Source organism: Lichenostomus cassidix, unplaced genomic scaffold (assembly GCF_008360975.1).
Source record: "Lichenostomus cassidix isolate B80296 unplaced genomic scaffold, HeHo_3.0 HiC_scaffold_39, whole genome shotgun sequence".
NCBI lineage: Eukaryota > Metazoa > Chordata > Aves > Passeriformes > Meliphagidae > Lichenostomus > Lichenostomus cassidix.
In genome coordinates this window covers 1,349,694-1,371,738 of record NW_028147446.1, presented here as the reverse complement: position 1 = coordinate 1,371,738, position 22,045 = coordinate 1,349,694, and the positions used below count along the sequence as shown (strand labels likewise).

General features: G+C 49.1%; 1 protein-coding gene across 1 annotated transcript in view; it reads left to right on the top strand.

Annotated features, from left to right (window-relative positions):
* LOC146422673 (protein Wiz-like) overlaps positions 1-22,045 on the top strand; it is a 34,263-nt gene that overhangs the window by 11,298 nt on the left and 920 nt on the right. Inside the window, exons 3-7 of the mRNA XM_085045779.1 lie at positions 2,004-2,058; positions 3,034-5,171; positions 7,446-7,769; positions 15,412-15,585; positions 20,579-21,112. Of these exons, the coding sequence (XP_084901905.1) occupies positions 2,004-2,058; positions 3,034-5,171; positions 7,446-7,769; positions 15,412-15,585; positions 20,579-21,112 (3,225 nt within the window). The remainder of the gene's footprint in view (positions 1-2,003; positions 2,059-3,033; positions 5,172-7,445; positions 7,770-15,411; positions 15,586-20,578; positions 21,113-22,045) is intronic.

Here is a 22,045-nt window from a genome sequence, read left to right as displayed (position 1 = left end):
TCGGGGTTTTTTTCTTGCTCTGCTCTTTTCCCCTGCTCTGTGTTTTTTGGGATTTGTGGAAAAGCCGAAATTTCCTGTGGGAAAAACTGAATTCTCCCAAAAAATTTGGGAATTTCAGGTGGATTTACAGCAGTTTTGGGAGTAAAGAAAACACTGTTCTTGATCTGGAATGGGAATGAGGATAAATCCAAGAAATTTTATTCCATTCTCTGGAATTTTTCCCGTTTTTGTCCCTTTTTTAGGAGAATTGGCGACACTTTTCCCATTTTTGTCCCATTTTTCCTGGGAGAAAATGTAATTTTTTGGGAGAAAACACCATTTTTTGGGGAGAAAACATCACTTTTTGGGAGAAAAAGTCCTTTTTTGGGGAGAAAACATCACTTTTGGGGATTTTCCACCTCGTTAGCACAGCTGGAGCTTTTCCTGGAGTTTTTCCAGGAGTTTTTCCAGGAGCTTTTCCAGGATCTCCTCCCTTCTCAGATTTTATTTTTTTCCCTTTGATTTTTGATCTTTCCAGGGATTTTTTGGGGGATTTTTTTGTCCTTTCCCTGTTTGTTTCTCCTCCTCCCAACATTCCCAAAAATCCCTGGATTTGTTTTCCCATGGATTCTCTTCCTTCTGGATTTGCTCCTGAGATGTTTCTCTTTTTCCCAACATTCCCAAAAATTTCTGAGAAGCTTTAATTTCCCTGGGATGTTTCTCCTCCTCCCAAATTCCCAAAAATTTCTGGGAAGCTTTAATTTCCCTGAGATTCCTCTCCTCCCACCATTCCCAAAAATCCTCGGGAAGCTTTGATTTCCCTGAGATTTTTCTGGATCAAATAATTCCAGAGTTTTCTCCAACCAACTCCCAAATTTCCAAATATTTCTGGGAATATTTGATTTTCCTGAGATGTTTCTCCTCCTCCCAAATTCCCAAAAATTCCTGGGAAGCTTTAATTGCCCTGAGATGTTTCTCTTCTTCCCAACATTCCCAAAAATCCTGGGAAAGATCTGATTTTCCTGAGATGTTTTTCCTCCCAACATTCCCAAAAATCCTCAGGAAGATTTTATTTTCCTTGGATTTTTCTGGATCAAATCCTCCCCGAGTTTCCTCCAACCAACTCCCAAATTCCCAAATATTTCTGGGAATCGCTCCCAGCTCCGTGGCTCCCGGCAAGGCTGGGCTGTTCCTCCTGGATCCAATCCCAAATCCCAACTTGGGCCTCTTTTCTTGGAAAAACCACTCGGCAGCTTTTCCCGGGAAAGAGCAAAGTTCGGGAAAGACAAATAACGGAATTTTGGGTCCTTTTGGGGGAGTTTGTGGTGCTTGAGGAAGATGGGAATTCCTGGAGAGAATTTTGGGAAATTTGGGAATTTTGGGAATGTAGCTCCACCCCACCCACCCCCTCTTTGGAGCAGGAATTTAGGGAATTTCAGGAATTTTGGGAAATTTGGGAATGCGGCTCCATCCAGGAGCAGGAATTTTGGGAAATTTGGGAATTTTGGGAAATTTGGGAATTTTGGGAATGTGGCTCCATCCCGGCCACCTCTCCTTGGAGCGGGAAATTTGGGAATTTTTGGAATTTTCGGGATTTTGGCAATGCAGGGATTTTGGGAATTTTTGGAAATTTTGGGAATTTTTGGGAATTTTGGCCATGCAGGGATTTTGGGAATTTTGGGAATGTGGCTCCATCCAGGCCATCTCTCCCTGGAGCAGGAATTTTGAGAATTTTGGGAAATTAGGGAATTTTGGGAATTTTGGCAATGCAGGGATTTTGGGAATTTTGGGAAATTTGGGAATTTTGGGAATTCACCTCCATCCCCCCAGCAGGAATTCCGGGATCTCCTCCTCCTCCTCCTCCCATCAATCCCAATTTTCCATCGGATTTCCCCAGAAATCAATCCTCTCAATCCCAACTCACCAACCCAACCCCAAAACCTCCGGAATTCCCACGACCATCCCGGAATTTCCCTTTTCCTCAGAAAAACCTCCTTTTCCATGTTTTTTTCCATGTTTTCCAGATGAGCCTGACGCTGCTCTGTCCGGAGCTGTCCAGGATCTCCGCAGTCAGCTGGGGTGAGTTTGCCTGCTTTTCCCTGGAATTTTCCAGGTTTTTCCTGGAATTTCCCTGGTTTTTCCTGGAATTTCCCTGGTTTTTCCTGGAATTATCCTGATCTTCCTGGAATTTTCCAGGTTTTTCCTGGAATTTTCAATTTTTTTTCTGGAATTATCCTGGTTTTTCCTGGAATTTTCCTGGTTTTTCCTGGAATTATCCCAGTTTTTACTGGAATTATCCTGATCTTCCTGGAATTTTCCAGGTTTTTCCTGGAATTTTCCAGGTTTTTCCTGGAATTTCCCTGTTTTTTCCTGGAATTTTCCTGTTTTTTCCCTGGAATCATCCCAGTATTGTTATCCCAGAAATCCCATTTTCATCTCCCGAAAATTCCCTTTTCATCTCCCGAAAATTCCCTTTTTATGTCCCAAAATCCCATTTTTAACCCCCAAAACTCCCTTTTTAACCCCCAAAAATTCCATACTTAACCCACATAAATCCCATTTTCAACTGTCAAAAATTCCCATTTTTAACCCCCAAAATCCCACTTTTTAACCCCAAAAATTTCCCTTTTTAACTGTCAAAAATTCCCATTTCTAACTCCTAAAATCCCATTTTCAACTCCCAAAATCCCCTTTTCTAACCCCCAAAATTCCCATTTTTAACCCTGAAAAAAAAAAATCCCAATTTTAACCCCTAAAATCCCATTTTTAACCATTTTTAACCCACAAAATTCCCATTTTTAACCCCCAAAATTCCATTTTTAACCCTCCCCAAAATCCCAATTTTAACTCCCAAAATCCCCTTTTTAAACCCCCAAAATTGCCATTTTTAACCCTGAAAAAAAATCCCAATTTTAACCCCTAAAATCCCATTTTTAACCCCCGATTTTAACCCCCAAAATTCCCATTTTCAACCCTCAAAATTCCCATTTTCAACCCCAAAATCCCATTTCCAACCCCCAAAATCCCATTTCTCACCCCACAACTCCCTTCCAGCCCCACGTCCGACGCCCACCTGGAATTCCCGCCGTCCCTTTTCCGGAACGTTCCCGGCGCCGTTCCCTGGGATTCCCGCGGCTCCGGAAAACCCGCCGAGGAAAGCACTTTAGAGGGAATTCCCGGACTGAAGGAATCCCCGGAATCCCCTTTTTCCCTGGAATCCCAGGCGGTCACCACCGTCCGCCTGGACCCGGACACTCCGGACGGCGGGAACTCCCCGCTGGACTCTCCTCGGCCGGAAATCCCGCCGGAAAAATATCCCCAAAACGAACCAAAGCGACCGGAAAACTCCGGGAAAAACGCCCAGCGGTTGGATTGGAGAACTCCCGGCGATCCCAAAAAAACCCCGGAGGGCTCGGAATTCCGAGGCCAGCCCCGCAAATCCAAAGGGAAACCCGCCGAGATTTCCCGGCTGGAATTCCCCAAACCCGACTGGGTCGTCCCGAAAATCGGGAAGAGATCCTGGACGGTGAACGTGGCCGAGGATTCCGCGGAGCTCTCCCTGGAGCCGACTCCGTGCAGCTCCTTCGAGGTGGAGCTCCGCCCGTTCATCCTCCTGGAGGAGCCGGAGAAGGAGGAGAGCGCGGAGCTCATCCAGGAGGACAATCCGGATGTTTTCACCTGCATCGAGTGCAGCATCTATTTCCGCAAGAAGCAGCACCTGATGGACCACATGGTGCAGCACAACCGCGACGGAGATTCCTCCTCCTCCTCCGGAATGCAGTCCCGCTTCTCCTGCGGCGAGTGCGGCTGGAATTTCGGCGACCCCGACGCGCTGGAGCAGCACCGGCGGCTCCACCAGGAATCCCGGGAGAAAATCCTGGAGGAGATCCAGAAGCTGAACGAGTTCCCGGACGAAGGGAGGGAAGCCAGGCTGCAGTGCCCAAAATGCGTTTTCGGCACGAACTCCTCCAAAATTTTCGTCCAGCACGCCAAGATGCACGTGAAGGAGAGGAAAGACCAGGGATCCAGGAATTCCAACCTTTTCGGGGAATTCCGGGATAATCCCTACAAATCCTTCCAACCCGACGAGCTTCCCGCCGCGCCGGGGAAATCCCACAATTCCTGCGGCCTCTGCGGCTTCCCGGCGCCCACGGAGCACATCCTGAAGGAGCACATGAGATATTCCCATTCCCGCTTCTCCTGGGAACATCCCGAGAACTTGGACGACGATCCCAACCAGCCCGGAACCAGCAGGGATTCCTACAGCCCCACCCGGCCCGGCCGCTTCTCCGACGTGGAATTCTTCGGGAAGAATCCCGAGCGGTTCTTCCCGCCCGGGTCGCGGGAAGGTTCGGCCGGTTTCGATTCCGGTTTCGATTCCGGTTTCGATTCCGGTTTCGGAATTCATCACGCCAGGTTGGAGAAGAGCGATGGATCGGCCAAGAAGGAGCACCGCGGGTTCCACGCCAGGAAAGCGGCGCCGTATCCCAAAAATCTGGGAATTGCCGGATTTCCCTCGCCCAAAGCGTATTCCCAGCTGGCGTTGCAGCAGCTGAAGAGGAGAGCGAGTGCCCAACATCTGGAAGGCGACGGCGACCACTGGGTGGCCGAGGAGGAGGAGATGGACATTGATTTGGCCACCAGAACCGCCCAGGTGGCCACCAAATGCGCCGCCAAGCCCGTCGTGGTCCCTCAGGCCGCGTTGGACCTCAAGAGGACCTTCAGGAGCACCCTGAAGGCCACTGAGGTGACCTCGGAGGAGCAGCAGCACCAGCTGAGGATGATGGTCCCCGTGGTCCTCCTGGAGGAGATGACAACCAAATCCACCAAGAGACCACGAGGGAAGATCTACAAGAAGAAGCTCCTCCAACCTCCACCTCCTCCACCTCCACCTCACCGAGAGTTCCTTCTGGAAGATCCTCTCCCATTGGATGTCCTCCTGCTGGACGCTCCTTTGGAAGATCCCCTGGAGCTCGATGACCTCCTGGACTCCGAGTCGGCCATGTTGAAGAACGAGGAGCGCAAATGTCCCTATTGCCCCGACCGCTTCCACAACGGCATCGGGCTGGCCAATCACGTGCGAGGTCACCTCAACCGCGTCGGCGTCAGCTACAACGTGCGGCACTTCATCTCCGCCGAGGAGGTCAAGGCCATCGAGCAGAAGTTCTCCTTCCAGAAGAAGAAGAAGAAAGGTGAGGGGTTGGGTTGGGTTGGGTTGGGTTGGGTTGGGTCTGGGTGGGTTTTTGGGGAACATCTGGAGGTGGTTTTTGGGGAATATCTGGGATTGGGTCTTGAGGAACATCTGGGATTGGTTCCTGGTGGTGTTGAATTTTTGAGAAACGTCTGGAGGTGGTTTTTGGGGAACGTCTGGGGAACATCTGGGATTGGTTTCTGGTGCTGTTGAGTTTTTGGAGAACATCTGGGATTAGTTCCTGGTGGTGTTTTTGGGGAACATCTGGGATTGGTTTTTGAGGAACATCTGGGATTGGCTCCTGATGGTGTTGAATTTTTGAGGAACGTCTGGAGGTGGTTTTTGGGGAACGTCTGGGGAACATCTGGGATTGGTTCTTGGTTGTTTTTGAGGAACATCTGGGGATGGTTTTTGGTGTTTTTTAATGGATTTTGATGGGGTTTTTGCTCAAATCTGTTATTTTTTTCTGTTTTTTAATGAATTTTTGTACCATCTCTCACCCTTTTCCCCTCCCAGTGGCCAACTTTGACCCCAGCATGTTCAGCCTGATGGGATGAATTTGGATGGTTTTTATGGGGTTTTGATGAGGTTTTGATGAGGTTTTGATGAGGTTTTGATGGGGTTTTGATGAAGTTTCTATGGTTTTTGATGAGGTTTTGATGGGTTTTGATGTAGTTTCGGTGTTTTTTCATGGATTTTGATGGGGTTTTGATAGATTTTGATGGGGTTTTTGGTGGAATTTAATGAATTTTTTCTACCCTCTCCCTTCCCAGTTGCCAACTTCGACCCCAGCACGTTCAGCCTGATGGGATGAGTTTTGATGGTTTTTATGGGGTTTTGATGGGTTTTGATGAGGTTTTGATGGTTTTGATGAGGTTTTGATGAGGTTTTGATGAGGTTTTGATGAGGTTTTGATGGATTTTGATGAGGTTTTGGTGGGTTTTGATGAGGTTTTGCTGGTTTTTGATGAGGTTTTGATGAAGTTTTGATGAGGTTTTTGGTGTTTTTTCATGGATTTAGATCGGGTTTTTGCTGGATTTTGTTATTTTTTTCCTGGATTCTGATTCCATCTCTCACCCTTTTCCCCTCCCAGTGGCCAACTTTGACCCCAGCATGTTCAGCCTGATGGGATGGATTTTGATGGGATTTTGCTAGATTTGGATGTAGTTTTGGTGTTTTCTCATGGATTTTGATGGGGTTTTGATAGATTTCGATGGGGTTTTTGCTGGAATTTGTTATTTTTTCCCTGCAATTTAATCAATTTTTGTACCCTCTCCCCCTGCAGTGGCCAACTTCGACCCCAGCACATTCAGCCTGATGGGCTGAATTTGCATGTTTTTTGATGGAATTTTGGTAGATTTTGATGGGGTTTTTGCTGGATTTTCTTATTTTTTCCCTGGAATTTAATGAATTTTTGTACTCTCTCCTTTCCCAGTGGCCAACTTCGACCCCAGCACGTTCAGCCTGATGGGATGAATTTGGATGGTTTTGATGGGGTTTTGATGGTTTTTGATGAGGTTTTGATGGATTTTGATGGGTATGATGAGGTTTTGATGGGGTTTTGATGGATTTTTGGTGTTTTTTGCTGGATTTTGATGGGGTTTTTCCTGTTTTTTAATCAATTTTTGTACCCTTTTCCCCTCCCAGTGGCCAACTTTGACCCCAGCACGTTCAGCCTGATGGGATGAGTTTTGATGGTTTTTATGGGATTTGGATGGGGTTTTGGTAGATTTTGATGGTTTTTGATGAGGTTTTGGTGGATTTTGATGAGGTTTTGATGGGTTTTGATGGATTTTGATGAGGTTTTGATGAGGTTTTGATGGGTTTTGATGGATTTTTGGTGTTTCTTCATGGATTTTGATGGGGTTTTTGCAGGATTTTGTTATTTTTTTCCTGGATTCTGATTCCATCTCTCACCCTTTTCCCCTCCCAGTGGCCAACTTCGACCCCAGCATGTTCAGCCTGATGGGATGGATTTTGATGGGATTTTGCTAGATTTGGATGTAGTTTTGGTGTTTTCTCATGGATTTTGATGGGGTTTTGATAGATTTCGATGGGGTTTTTGCTGGAATTTGTTATTTTTTCCCTGGAATTTAATCAATTTTTGTACCCTCTCCCCCTGCAGTGGCCAACTTCGACCCCAGCACGTTCAGCCTGATGGGCTGAATTTGGATGTTTTTTGATGGAATTTTGGTAGATTTTGATGGGGTTTTTGCTGGATTTTCTTATTTTTTCCCTGGAATTTAATCAATTTTTGTACTCTCTCCTTTCCCAGTGGCCAACTTCGACCCCAGCACGTTCAGCCTGATGCGCTGCGAGTTCTGCGGCGCCGGGTTCGACACCCGCGCCGGTCTCTCCAGCCACGCCCGCGCCCACCTGCGCGACTTCGGCATCACCAACTGGGAGCTGACCATCAGCCCCATCCACATCCTCAAGGAGCTGCTGGCCAACTGCCCGCAGCACCCCGAGCTGCTCCGCGCCGCGCTGGCCGAGGACAGGGAGAGCCAGGGGCTGTTGGGGATGAGGAAGGCTGGAGGAGCGGCCGGGGCGGCGTTCCCCGCAGCATGGGGAGAGGAGGGGCTGCAGAGCTATGGGGATGGTGAGTGAGGGAGGGGATTTTGGGGGGTTTGGGTGAGGGGAGGTGTGGTGGGGTTGGGGAAGAGTTTGGGAGGTTTTGGGGAAATTTGGGGGAATTTGGGGGGAAATTTGAAGAAATTTTGAGCAATTTGGGAGAAATTGAGAGAAATTTGGGATGCAGAAATTGGGAAGAATTTGGGGGAAATTGGGAGGAATTTGGGGGGAATTTGGGAGAAATTGAGAGAAAGTTGTGACAAATTAAGAGAAATTTGGGAGGAAATTGGGAGAAATTTGGAAAAAGTTTGGGAGAAATTGGGAGAAATTTGGGAGAAATTTGAAAGAAATTTGGAGGAATTGGGAGGAATTTGGGATGTGGAAATTGGGAGAAGTTTTGGAGGAATTGAGAGAAATTTGGGGGAAATTGAGAGAAATTTGGGAGAAATTTGGGGGAAATTTGGAGGAAATGAAGAGAAATTAGGCTGAGGAACGCTGGAGGATCAGCCGGGGCGACGTTCCCCGCGGCCTGGGGAGAGGAGGGGCTGCAGAGCTATGGGGATGGTGAGTGAGGGAGTGGGGAGTTTGGGGTTTGGGGAGGAATTTGGGAGAAATTTGGAAGAAGTTTGAAAGAAATTTGGGGGAAATTGGGAGGAATTTGTGGAGAAATTGAGAGAAATTTGGGAGAAATTGAGAGAAATTTGGGAGAAATTGAGAGAAATTTGGGAGAAATGTCTGAGAAATTGGGAGAAATGTGGGAGAAATTTGTAAGATATTTGAAAGAAATTTGGGGGAATTGGGAGGAATTTGGGATGTGGAAATTGGGAGAAATTTGGGGGAAATTTGGAGAAATTTGGGGGAATTTAGGAGAATTTTGGGGGAAATTTAGGAGAAATTTGGAAGACATTTGAGAGAAATTAAGGAGAAATTGAGAGAAATTTGGGAGAAATGTGTGAGACATTGGGAGAAATGTGGGAGAAATTTGGAGGAAATGATGAGAAATTTGGAAGAAATTTGGAAGAAATTTGAGAGGAATTGGGAGAAATCAAGAGAATTTGGGATGCAGAAACTGGGAGAAGTTTGAGAGAAATTTGGGGGAAATTTGGGGGAAATTGAGAGAAATTTGGGAGAAATTGGGAGAAATTGGGAAGAAATTCGGGGGAAATTTGGGGGAAATTGGGAGAAATTTGGGAGAAATTTGGAAGAAATTTGTGGGAAATTTGGAAGAAATTTGTGGGAAATTCAGTAAAATTTGGGAGAAATTTGGGATCTTTGCCACCTCAGGGAGAACATTTCCTCCCAACTCCATCATTTTCCCACCCAGGAAATCCCAAATTCCTCCAATTCAACCCAAAAAATCCCATTTTTTCCCGGAAAATCCCATTTTTCCCCAAATTTCCCTCCCTGTGCAAACTCTGGGATCAGAATTGGATTTTTGGGATTTATTCCTTTTTTCCTGGAGCTTTTTTGGGGATTCAAATTCCCCCTGGATTTGGGAAATTTGGGGGATTTGAGGGGAATTTGGGGGAAATTTGGGGAGATTTGAGGGAATTTCAGGGAATTTCAGGGATTTTAGGGAATGGAATTCAAGGGGATTTGAGGGAATTTAGGGAATTGAGGGGAATTTAGGGGAATTTTAGGGATTTTAAGGGAACAGAATTAAAGGGTATTTGGGGGAATTTAAGGGGATTTAATGGAATTGTTAGGGAGTTTTTATGGAATTTTAAGGGAATTTTAAGGGGATTTTAATGGAATTTTAAGGGGATTTTAATGGAATTTTAAGGGGATTTTAATGGAATTTTAAGGGGATTTTAAGGGAATTTTAAGGGGATTTTAGGGATTTGGGGTTTAAAGAAATCCAGGGAATTCCCAATTCCCACTATTCCCCAGTTTCCATCCCCAAATTCCTCACTCTTCCCGCTCTTCTCCCCTTTTTCCACCTTTTTTCCTCATTTCCCCATTTTCCTCATTTCCCCCTCTTTCCCTCATTTCCCCTTTATTTCCCCATTTTCCTCATTTTCTCCACTTTTCCCCATTTTTCCCTCTTTTTCCCCTTTTTTTCCCATTTCCCCATTTCCCCAATTTCCCCATTTTCTCCTTTATTTCCCTATTTTTCCCATTTCCCCATTTCCCCTTTATTTCCCCATTTTCCCATTTTTCCATTTATTTTCCTATTTTCCCTCATTTCCCCCCATTTCCCCATTTATTCCCCATTTTCCCCATTTTTCCCATTTTCCCATTTCTCCATTTCCCCATTTTCCCATTATTTCCCCATTTCCCTAATTTTTCCCATTTCCCCCAATTCTCCCCTTTTTCCTAATTTTCCCCATTTCCCCCTTTATTTCCCATTTTCCCCTTTATTTCCCCTTTATTTCCCCATTTCCCCATTTTTCCCCATTTTCCCCATTTCTCCCATATTTTCCCCATTTTCCCATTTTTCCATTTTTCCCCATTTTCCCATTTATTTCCCATTATTTCCCAATTCCTCCCCCCAATCCCCCATCCCCACTCGGCGCTCGCCCTCTCTCCCCTGGCCCGCTCGGTGTCTCGGCGCTCCCCGCGCCGCCCTGGCGGGCTCCCCGCGTGCTCGGCTCCAACATGGCGGCCTCCACCGCGGCCTCCCCCGCCGCGCCGCCGCCGCCCAAACTCACCAAAGCCGCCGCCGCCCCGAGGCCCCGCGACCGCGACCGCGGCGCCGACGGCGAGCCCGAGCCCCCCGCCGCCCCGGAGCCGGGTGAGCGCTCCTCCCCGCCCGCCCGCCGCTCCCCGCCGAGCCCGCGGCCCTCCCCGCCGCGCCCGCCGCTCCCCTCCCGGCCTGCCGTTCCCCTCACACCGAGCCCTGCCGGCACCGGGCCGCAACGCCGCCCAGCCCCGGGAGCGGCGGGGAGCCAGCGCCGGGCGCCGCGGGGAGGCGGAGAGCCCCGAGCCGCCGCCCTCCTTTGTCCCGAGCGCCGCTCCGCTTTGTCCCCGCGGGAGGCCCGAGCGGCGGCGGCGGGGCTGCGACCGGCACTGCTCCGGGCCTGCGACCGGCAATGCTCCGGGCCTCGTACTGGCAGTGCTCCGGGCCTCGGACCGGGAGTGCTCCTCCTTACCGGGGGTGCTCCGGGCCTCGTACCGGGGGTGCTCCTGCTTACCGGGGATGTACCGGGGCTCCTTACCGGGGATGTACCGGGGCCTGCTCACCGGGGATGCTCCGGGCCGCCGTACCGGGGGTGCTCCTCCTTACCAGGGCTGCTCCGGGCCTCTTACCGGGGATGCTCGGTGCCTCTTACCGGGGATGCTCGGTGCCTCTTACCGGGGATGCTCCTGCTTACCGGGGATGCTACTCCGTACCGGGGATGCTCCGGGCTTCTTACCGGCAATGCCCGGGGCCTCTTACCGGCGATGCTCCTGCTTACCGGGAGTGCTCCGTGCCTCTTACCGGGGGTGCTCAGTGGCTCCTTACCGGGGATGTACCAGGGCCTCCTTACCGGGGATGTACCGGGGCCTGCTTACCGGGGATGCTCCTCCTTACCGGGGATGCTCAGGGCTGCTTACCAGGCCGTTCCCGGCGCTCCCAGCCCGTTCTCCCGGGGCTCTGGGCGGCTCCCGGTGCTTCCAGCCCGGGAAATGATCGTTGCCTCCAGCGCGGTGCCCCGGGGGATTCCCGCTTTGGCCAGCCCGGTTCTTCCCATTCCGGTTCTTCCCAGCCCGGTTCTTCCCAGCCCGGTTCTTCCCAGCTCGGTTCCCCGAGGAGCTCCCGGTTTCTCCCTCCCGGTTCTTTCCATCCCAATTTCTCCATCCCAATTCTTCCCTCCCGGTCTCTCCATCCCGGGGATGTCCCCAGCCTGTCGCTGTCCCTTTTGTCACTTTCTCCTGTCACCTCCTCCTGTCCCTTTCCCTGTCACCTCCTCCTGTCACCTTTCCCTGTCCCTTCTCCTGTCACCTTCTCCTGTCCCTTCTCCTGTCCCTTTCTCTGTCCCTTCTCCTGTCACCTTCTCCTGTCACCTCCTCCTGTCCCTTCTCCTGTCCCTTCTCCTGTCACCTTCTCCTGTCCCTTCTCCTGTCACCTTCTCCTGTCACCTTCTCCTGTCACCTTCTCCTGTCACCTTCTCCTGTCACCTTCTGTCCCTTTCCCTGTCACCTTCTCCTGTCCCTTCTCCTGTCCCTCCTGTCACCTTCTGCTGTCCCCTCCCCTGCAGGGCTCTGCCTGTCCCTGCTGCCAGCACCTTGGCCTGTCCCTGTCACCTCCCTGCAGGGAGATGCCACCAGCCCTGTCACCTCCCTGCCACCACCTGTCCCTGTCCCCTTTAGGGACCTGTCCCTGTCCCCTCTGTGCCAGGAGATGCCACCAGCCCTGTCCCTGTCCCTGTCCCTGTCCCTGTCCCCTCCTCACAGGGAGATGCCACCAGCCCTGTCCCCTCCCTGCCAGCACCTTGTCCTGTCCCTGTCACCTCCCTGCCAGGAGATGCCACCACCCCTGTCCCCTCTCTGCCACCACCTGTCCCTGTCCCCTTTAGGGACCTGTCACCACCTCTGTCACCTCCCTGCCAGGACCTGTCCCTGTCCCAGGATCTGTCACCTCTGTGCAGGGAGATGCCACCACCCTTGTCCCTGTCCCCTTAAGGGATCTGTCCTTGTCACCTCCCTGCAGGGAGATGCCACCACCCCTGTCACCTCCCTTTAGGGACCTGGCCCTGTCCCCTTTAGGGACCTGGTGCTGTCCCTGTCCCCTTTAGGGACCTGGTGCTGTCCCTGTCCCCTTTAGGGACCTGCCACCACCTCTGTCCCCTGCTGGTAGATGTCACCTCCCCTTTAGGGACCTGTTCCTGTCCCTTCCCTGCTGGCAGATGCCACCACCCCTATCACCTCCCCTTTAGGGACCTGTTCCTGTCCCTGTCCCCTCCCAGCAGGGAGATGCCACCACCTCTGTCCCCTGCTGGTAGATGTCACCTCCCTTGTCACCTCCCCTTTAGGGACCTGGAGCTGTCCCCTGCTGGCAGATGTCACCTCTCGATGTCACCTCCCTTTTAGGGACCTGGCACTGTCACCTCCTCTTTAGGGACCTGTCCTTGTCCCTGTCCCCTTTAGGGACCTGCCACCACCTCTGTCCCCTGCTGGCAGATGTCACCACCCCTGTCACCTCCTCCTTAGGGACCTGGAGCTGTCCCTGTCCCCTCCCTGCCAGGAGATGCCACCAGCCCTGTCACCTCCCCTTTAGGGACCTGTCCCTGTTCCCTGCTGGCAGATGTCACCTCTCGGTGTCACCTCCCCTTTAGGGACCTGTCCCTGTCCTGTCCCCTCCCCACAGGGAGATGCCACCACCTCTGTCCCCTCCCTTTAGGGACCTGTTCCTGTCCCTGTCCCCTTTCAGGAGCTGCCACCACCTCTGTCCCCTGCTGGCAGATGTCACCTCTCAATGTCACCTCCCCTTTAGGGACCTGGTGCTGTCCCCATCCCCTGCTGGCAGATGTCACCTCTCGATGTCACCTCTCAATGTCCCCTCCCTTTAGGGACCTGTCCCTGTCTCCTGCTGGCAGATGTCACCTCTGGATGTCACCTCTGGATGTCACCTCCCCGTTAGGGACCTGTCCCTGTCCCCTGCTGGCAGATGTCACCTCTGGATGTCAGCTCCCTGTTAGGGACCTTGCCCTGTCCCTGTCACCTCCCTGTTGGGACCTGTCCCTGTCCTTGTCCCCAAAGTCCTCCTGGAGCAGCTTTGCTCCCTCGGAAAATCCCAAATTCCCTTGGAAAATCCCAAATCCCTCTGGAAAAATCCCATTTTTTCCCCCTCAGAAAATCCCCAAACCCCCAAATTTCCCCCAAAAAACCCCAAATCCCTCTGGAAAAATCCCATTTTTTCCCCTCAGAACATCCCAAAAACCCAAAATTTCCCCCAAAAAAACCCAAATCACCCAAATTTCTCCCCGCAGTGGTGGCTCCCCCCGAGGAGGCTCTGCTGGCCATGGAGGTTGGATCTCCTCCCTCCATCCCCAAAAATCCCCCAAAAACCCCAAATTTTCCCTGAAAAATCCCAAATACCCTCAGAAAATCCCCAATCCTTCTGGAAAAATCCCATTTTTTCCCCTCAGAACATCCCAAAATCCCCCCAAAAAGCCCCAAAATTCCCCCAAAACTCCAAAATTCCCTGAAAAAACCCCAAATTTCACCTGAAAAACCCCAAAATTCTCCCAAAAAGCTGCAATATTCCCCCGAAAAACCCCAAATTTTCTCTGAAAAACCCCAAAAACCACCCAATTCCCCCCAACAAAACCCAAAATCACCCCAAATTTCTCCCCACAGTGGTGGCTCCCCCCGAGGAGGCTCTGGTTGCCATGGAGGTTGGATCTCCTCCCTCCATCCCCAAAAATCCCCAAAATTCACCCCAAAAACCCCAAATTCCCTCTGAAAAAACCCAGAATTCCCCCAAAATTCTCCGAAAAACCCCAGAAAACCCCGAATTCCTCTCCGAAAATCCCACATTCCCCTGGAAAAATCCCATTTTTTTCCCCTCAGAACATCCGAAAAACCCCAAAAATCCCCCAAATTCCCCTGAAAAACCCCAAATTTTCCCCAAAAAACCCCCAAAATCACCCAAATTTCTCCCCACAGTGGTGGCTCCCCCCGAGGAGGCTCTGCTGGCCATGGAGGTTGGATCTCCTCCCTCCGTCCCCAAAAATCCCCAAAATTCCCCAAAAAACCCAGAATTCCTTTTGAAAACCCCCAAAACTCCCCAAAACCCCAAAATTCAAAAAATTCCCACCGAAAAACCCCAAATTCCCCCCAAAAACCCCAAATTCCCCCTGAAAAAACCCAGAATTCCCCCAAAATTCTCCGAAAAACCCCAGAAAACCCCGAATTCCTCTCCCAAAATCCCACATTCCCCTGGAAAAATCCCATTTTTTTCCCCTCAGAACATCTGAAAAACCCCAAAAATCCCCCAAATTCCCCTGAAAAACCCCAAATTTTCCCCAAAAAACCCCCAAAATCACCCAAATTTCTCCCCGCAGTGGTGGCTCCCCCTGAGGAGGCTCTGCTGGCCATGGAGGTTGGATCTCCTCCCTCCATCCCCAAAAACCCCCAAAATTCACCCAAAAACCTCAAAATTCCCCTGAAAAAACCCAGAATTCCCCCCAAAACTCCAAAATCCCCAGAAAAACTTCAAAATCCCCGAAAAAAAACCCAAAATCCCCCAAAAACCCCAAAATCCCCCAAAAACCCCAAATTCCCCCAAAAAACTGCAAAATTCCCACGAAAAACACCAAACTTTCTCTGAAAAACCCCAAATTTGCTCCCAAAAAACCCCAAAATCCCCCCAAAATCACCCCAAATTTCTCCCCACAGTGGTGGCTCCCCCCGACGAGGCTCTGCTTGCCATGGAGGTTGGATCTCCTCCCTCCATCCCCAAAAATCCCCAAAATTCCCCCAAAACCCCAAAATTCCCCGGAAAAACCCTAAATTCCCCAAAAAAACCCAAATTCCTTGAAAACCCCCCAAAAAACCCCCCAAAACCCCCAAAATTAAAAAAAAAAATTCCCCAAAAAAACCCCAAAATTCCCCTGAAAAACCCCAAATCCCTGTGGAAAAATCCCATTTTTTCCCCTCTGAACATCCCAAAATTCCACCAAAATCCCCCAAATCACCCCAAAATCCCCAAAAAAAACCCAAATCACCCAAATTTCTCCCCGCAGTGGTGGCTCCCCCCGAGGAGGCTCTGCTGGCCATGGAGGTTGGATCTCCTCCCTCCATCCCCAAAAACCCGCTGGGGAATCTCCCCCTGGAGCAGCAGCAGCAGCAGCAGGCAGCAGCCAGGATCGGAGCAAAGCTCTCCCCGGAGCGCAAAGCTGAACCCCACGAGCAAAAAGGTGGGAAATTTGGGGATTTTGCGGGATTTTCTGGGATTTTTACAGGATTTTTCATGTTTTTTGGGGGATTTTTGGGGATTTTTTGGGGATTTTCTGGGATTTTTACAGGATTTTTCATGTTTTTTGGGGGATTTTTAGGGGATTTTCGGGATTTTTTTGGGATTTTTGAGGGATTTTTTTTGGATTTTGCGGGATTTTCTGGGATTTTTGCAGGATTTTTCATGTTTTTTGGGGGATTTTTGGGGATTTTTTTGGGATTTTTGGGGGATTTTTTGGGGATTTTGCAGGATATTTTGGGATTTTGGGATTTTAGGGATTTTGGGGATTTTCAGGGATTTTGTGGGGGATTTTTGGGGATTTTTCAGGAATTTTGTGGGATTTTTGTGGGATTTTGGGGGATTTTTTGGGGATTTTTCGGGGATTTTGTGGGGATTTTTGGGGGGATTTTTCCAGGATTTTCCTGGATTTTTTGGGAATTTTTTTTTCCCCTGGATTTTTTGGGGGATTTTACAGGATTTTTTCATGACTTATTGGGGATTTTTGGGGGATTTTTGCCAAACCCCACAAGCCCAAAGGTGGGATTGTGGGGATCTTTCAGGATTTTGTGGGATTTTCGCAGGATTTTCCAGGTTTTTTGCAGGAATTTTGAGTTTGGGATCAACTTTGCTTCTCACCTCCTTATCTCTCTTACCTCTACCATTCCTGATGATAATTTTTTCCCGTTTTTTCTCATTTTTTCCTCATTTTCCCTGCTTTCCCCAGCCTCCAGCCTGACCAAATTCAAGGTGTGCTTCGCCTGCTTCGAGTTCCAAATCCCTTGGGATCAACTCCTCTTCTCACCTCCTTATCCCACTTAACTCTGCCGTTCCTAATGATAAATTTTTCCCGTTTTTTCTCATTTTTTGCTCACTTTTTCCTCACTTTTCCATACTTTTCTCAGCTCCCAGCCTGACCACGTGTGAGGAGTGCAAACCCCAAACCCCTTGGGATCAACTCTGCTTCTCACCCTCTTATCCCACTTAACTCTGCCATTCCCGATATTCAATTCTTTCCCATTTTTCCATGGTTTTTTCCCATTTTTCCATGTTTTTTGCTCACTTTTCCCATTTTTCCCCATCCCAGCCTGGATCCATTCGGGACTGGATAAGTTCCAAACCCCTCGGGATCAACTCTCTTATTCACCTCTTTATCCCACTTAACTCTGCCGTTCCTGATGATAAGTTTTTCCTGTTTTTTGTCACTTTTTCCTCACTTTTTCCCCATTTTTCCCTGTTTCAGCCTCCAGCCTGACCACCTGCGAGATGTGCTTCGCCTGCTTCGAGTTCCAAATCTCTTGGGATCAACTCCTCTTCTCACCCCCTATTTCTCCCACTCCCGATACTCAATTTTTTCCAATTTTTCTGTGTTTTTTGCTCACTTTTCCCATGTTTCCCCAGCCTCCAGCCTGACCACCTGCAAGGTGTGCTTCGAGTTCCAAACCAGGATTGGGGGAAAGTGGAATTTGATCCCAAGGGATGCAATTTTAACCCTCTCTATTCCTGCTCATTCTCCCACTCCCGATACTCAATTCTTTCCCATTCTTCCATGGTTTTTTGCCATTTTTCCATGTTTTTTGATAATTTTTCCTGTTTTTCCCCATCCCAGCCTCCAGCCTGACGACGTGTGAGGTGTGCTTTGCCTGTTTCACACCCACAAGGGGCCATGCCAGCTCCCACCTGTGCCAGCTCAGAACCGAGAGCTCTGAGTGCCTTTGGCATCACCTCCCTGCTTCCTGCTTTAGCCCTCCTCACTCTGATACTCATTTCATCTATTTTTCCCGTTTTTTCCCATTTTTTTCCCATTTTTTCCCATTTTTTCCCCATTTTTCCAGCTCCCAGCTTGACCAGATTCAAGGTGCGCATCGCCTGCTTCGAGTTCCAAACCAGAGCTGAATTCCAAACTCTATCAGTTCCAAATCTCTCAGGATCAACTTTCCTTCTCACCCTCTTATCTGTGTTAACTCTCCCATTCCCGATACTCAATTTTTTCCCATTTTTCTGTGTTTTTTGCTCACTTTTCCCTCCTTTCCCCAGCCTCCAGCCTGACGACCTGCAAGGTGTGCTTCGCCTGCTTCGAGTTCCAAATCTCTCAGGATCAACTTTGTTTCTCACCTCCTCATCTCTCTTAACTCTCTCACTCCCGATACTCAATTTTTTCCAATTTTTCTGTGTTTTTTGCTCACTTTTCCCATGTTTCCCCAGCCTCCAGCCTGACCACCTGCCAGGTGTGCTTCGCCTGCTTCGAGTTCCAAATCTCTCGGGATCAACTTTCCTTCTCACCCTCTTATCTGTGTTAACTTTGCCATTCCTGATGATAATTTTTTCCCGTTTTTTCTCACTTTATTCCCATTTTTCCCTCCTTTTCCCAGCCTCCAGCCTGACGACGTGCGAGGTGTGCTTCGCCTGCTTCGAGTTCCAAATCCCTTTGGATCAACTCCACTTCTCACCTCCTTATCCCACTTATCTCTGCTGTTCCTAATAATAAATTTTTCCCGTTTTTTCTCACTTTATTCCCATTTTTCCCTCCTTTCCCCAGCCTCCAGCCTGACGACGTGCGAGGTGTGCTTCGCCTGCTTCGAGTTCCAAATCTCTCGGGATCAACTTTGTTTCTTACCTTATCCCACTTAACTTTGCCATTCCCGATGATAATTTTTTCCCGTTTTTTCTCACTTTATTCCCATTTTTCCCTCCTTTCCCCAGCCTCCAGCCTGACGACGTGCGAGATGTGCTTCGCCTGCTTCGAGTTCCAAATCCCTTGGGATCAACTCCTCTTCTCACCCCCTATTTCTCCCATTCCCGATACTCAATTTTTTCCAATTTTTCTGTGTTTTTTGCTCACTTTTCCCATGTTTCCCCAGCCTCCAGCCTGACCACCTGCAAGGTGTGCTTCGAGTTCCAAACCAGGATTGGGGGAAAGTGGAATTTGATCCCAAGGGATGCAATTTTAACCCTCTCTATTCCTGCTCATTCTCCCACTCCCGATACTCAATTCTTTCCCATTCTTCCATGGTTTTTTGCCATTTTTCCATGTTTTTTGATAATTTTTCCTGTTTTTCCCCATCCCAGCCTCCAGCCTGACGACGTGTGAGGTGTGCTTTGCCTGTTTCACACCCACAAGGGGCTCTCCAGCCATGCCAGCTCCCACCTGTGCCAGCTCAGAACCGAGAGCTCTGAGTGCCTTTGGCATCACCTCCCTGCTTCCTGCTTTAGCCCTCCTCACTCTGATACTCATTTCATCTATTTTTTCCCGTTTTTTCCCATTTTTTTCCCATTTTTTCCCATTTTTTCCAGCTCCCAGCTTGACCAGATTCAAGGTGCGCATCGCCTGCTTCGAGTTCCAAACCAGAGCTGAATTCCAAACTCTATCAGTTCCAAATCTCTCAGGATCAACTTTCCTTCTCACCCTCTTATCTGTGTTAACTCTCCCATTCCCGATACTCAATTTTTTCCCATTTTTCTGTGTTTTTTGCTCACTTTTCCCATGTTTCCCCAGCCTCCAGCCTGATGACGTGCGAGGTGTGCTTCGCCTGCTTCGAGACACACAAGGGGCTCTCCAGCCATGCCCGCTCCCACCGAGAGCTCTGAGTGCCTTTGGCATCACCTCCCTGCTTCCTGCTTTAGCCCTCCTCACTCTGATACTCATTTCATCTATTTTTTCCTGGTTTTTCCCATTTTTTTCCATTTTTTTCCCCATTTTTTTCCCATTTTTTCCCATTTTTTCCCATTTTTTTCCCATTTTTTTCCCCATTTTTCCAGCTCCCAGCTTGACAAGATTCAAGGTGTGCATCGCCTGCTTCGAGTTCCAAACCAGAGCTGAGTTCCAAACTCCATGAGTTCCAAATCCCTTGGGATCAACTCCTCACCTTCCCTCCTATCTCTCCTCATTCTAACACCGAATTTTTTCCCATTTCTCCATGTTTTTTCCTCATTTTCCCCCATTTTTTCAGCTCCCAGCCTGAGCACACGGGAGAAATTCAAGCCCCAGATCCCTCGGGATCAACTTTGCTTCTCACCTCCTTATCCCACTTAACTCTGCCGTTCCTGATGATAAATTTTTCCCGTTTTTTCTCACTTTATTCCCATTTTTCCCTCCTTTCCCCAGCCTCCAGCCTGACGACGTGCGAGGTGTGCTTCGCCTGCTTTGAGTTCCAAATCCCTTGGGATCAACTCCTCTTCTCACCCCCTATTTCTCCCATTCCCGATACTCAATTTTTTCCAATTTTTCTGTGTTTTTTGCTCACTTTTCCCATGTTTCCCCAGCCTCCAGCCTGACGACATGCGAGGTGTGCTTTGAGTTCCAAACCAGGATTGGGGGAAAGTGGAATTTGATCCCAAGGGATGCAATTTTAACCCTCTCTATTCCTGCTCATTCTCCCACTCCTGATACTCAATTTTTTCCCATTATTTGCTGATGTTTTGATAATTTCTCCTCACTTTTCCCATGTTTCCCCAGCCTCCAGCCTGACGACGTGTGAGGTGTGCTTCGCTTGCTTCGAGTTCCAAATCTCTCAGGATCAACTTTCCTTCTCACCCTCTTATCTGTGTTAACTCTGCCATTCCTGATGATAAATTTTTCCCGTTTTTTCTCACTTTATTCCCATTTTTCCCTCCTTTCCCCAGCCTCCAGCCTGACGACGTGCGAGGTGTGCTTCGCCTGCTTCGAGTTCCAAATCCCTTTGGATCAACTCCACTTCTCACCTCCTTATCCCACTTATCTCTGCTGTTCCTAATAATAAATTTTTCCCGTTTTTTCTCACTTTATTCCCATTTTTCCCATGTTTCCCCAGCCTCCAGCCTGACGACGTGCGAGGTGTGCTTCACCTGCTTCGAGTTCCAAATCTCTTTGGATCAACTTTGCTTCTCACCCTCTTATCTGTGTTAACGTTCCCATTCCCGATACTCAATTTTTTCCCATTTTTCTGTGTTTTTTGCTCACTTTTCCCATGTTTCCCCAGCCTCCAGCCTGACGACGTGCGAGGTGTGCTTCGCCTGCTTCGAGACGCGCAAGGGGCTCTCGAGCCACGCCCGCTCCCACCTGCGCCAGCTGGGCGTCGCCGAGTCCGAGAGCTCGGGCGCTCCCATCGACCTGCTCTACGAGCTGGTGCGCCACAAGGCCAAACCCGAGGGACCTTCCTCCTCCTCCTCCTCCTCCTCCTCCTCGCTCCAGCCCGCCCTGGCCAAGAAATCCGCCTCTCCCAAGGAGCCGGCCGCCGGCTCTCGCCCTCTGCTGCTGCTCAAGGATCAGAGACCTGCAGATTCCATCAACAAAGCCATCAAATCCCCTCCGGGCTTCTCCAAAGCTCTCTCCTCCCAGCCAGGCTCTCCCGTGCTCAAGAAGATGCCGCCGGCTCTGCCGGGCGCCTCGCCTCCTCCCAAAAATGCCGAGGAGAAGGGAGCCAAGCTGGCGCTCAGCCCGCTGCCCGCCGAGCCCAAGGGCCAGTGGGGGGCTGAGGAGGACGGGCCGCTCAACCTCAGTGAGTTCCTGACGGGTTATTCCCAATTTTTGCTGCTTTTTCCACCTTTTTTCCTGGGTTTTCCACTTTTTTTCACCATCTTTCCCTTTTTTTCCCTTGATTTTTCCCATTTTTTCCTGCTTTTTCCACCTTTTTTCCTGCTTTTTCCACCTTTTATCCCCCTTTTTTCCATTTTATCCCCATTTTTCCCTTTTTTTCCTTGATTTTTTTGCCATTTTTTGCCATTTTTCCTGGGGTTTTTTCCCTTTTTTTTCCCCCATTTATTTTTTCCTCTCTTTTTTCCCCTTTTTTCCTGGTTTTTCCCCCTTTTTCCCCCATTTTTCCGTTTTTTTCCCCAGCTTTTCCCTTTTTTTCCCCTTGATTTTTTGCCATTTTTTCCCACTTTTCCCATTTTTTCCTGGGTTTGCCCCCATTTTTCCCTTTTTTCCCCCTTAATTTTTCCCATTTTTTCCTGCTTTTTCCAACTTTTTTCCCCCTTTTTTCCATTTTATCCCCATTTTTTCCCTTTTTTTCCTTGATTTTTTGCCATTTTTTGCCATTTTTCTTGGGGTTTTTCCCCTTTTTTTTCCCCATTTATTTTTTCCTCTATTTTTTCCCCTTTTTTCCTGGTTTTTCCCCTTTTTCCCCCCATTTTTCCATTTTTTTCCCCAGCTTTTCCCTTTTTTTCCCTTGATTTTTTCCCATTTTTTCCTGTTTTTCTTGGTTTTTTCCCCTTTTTTCCTGTGTTTTCCCCATTTTTTCCCCATTCTTTCCTGGTTTTTCCCCTTCTTTCCTGGTTTTCCCCCTTTTTTCCCCTTGATTTTTTGCCATTTTTTCCCTTTTTTCCCATTTTTTCCTGGGTTTGCCCCCATTTTTCCCCATTTTCCCCCTTTTTTTCACTTGATTTTTCCCATTTTTTCCTGCTTTTTCCCCTTTTTTCCTCTTTTTTTTGCCTTTTTTCCCCCATTT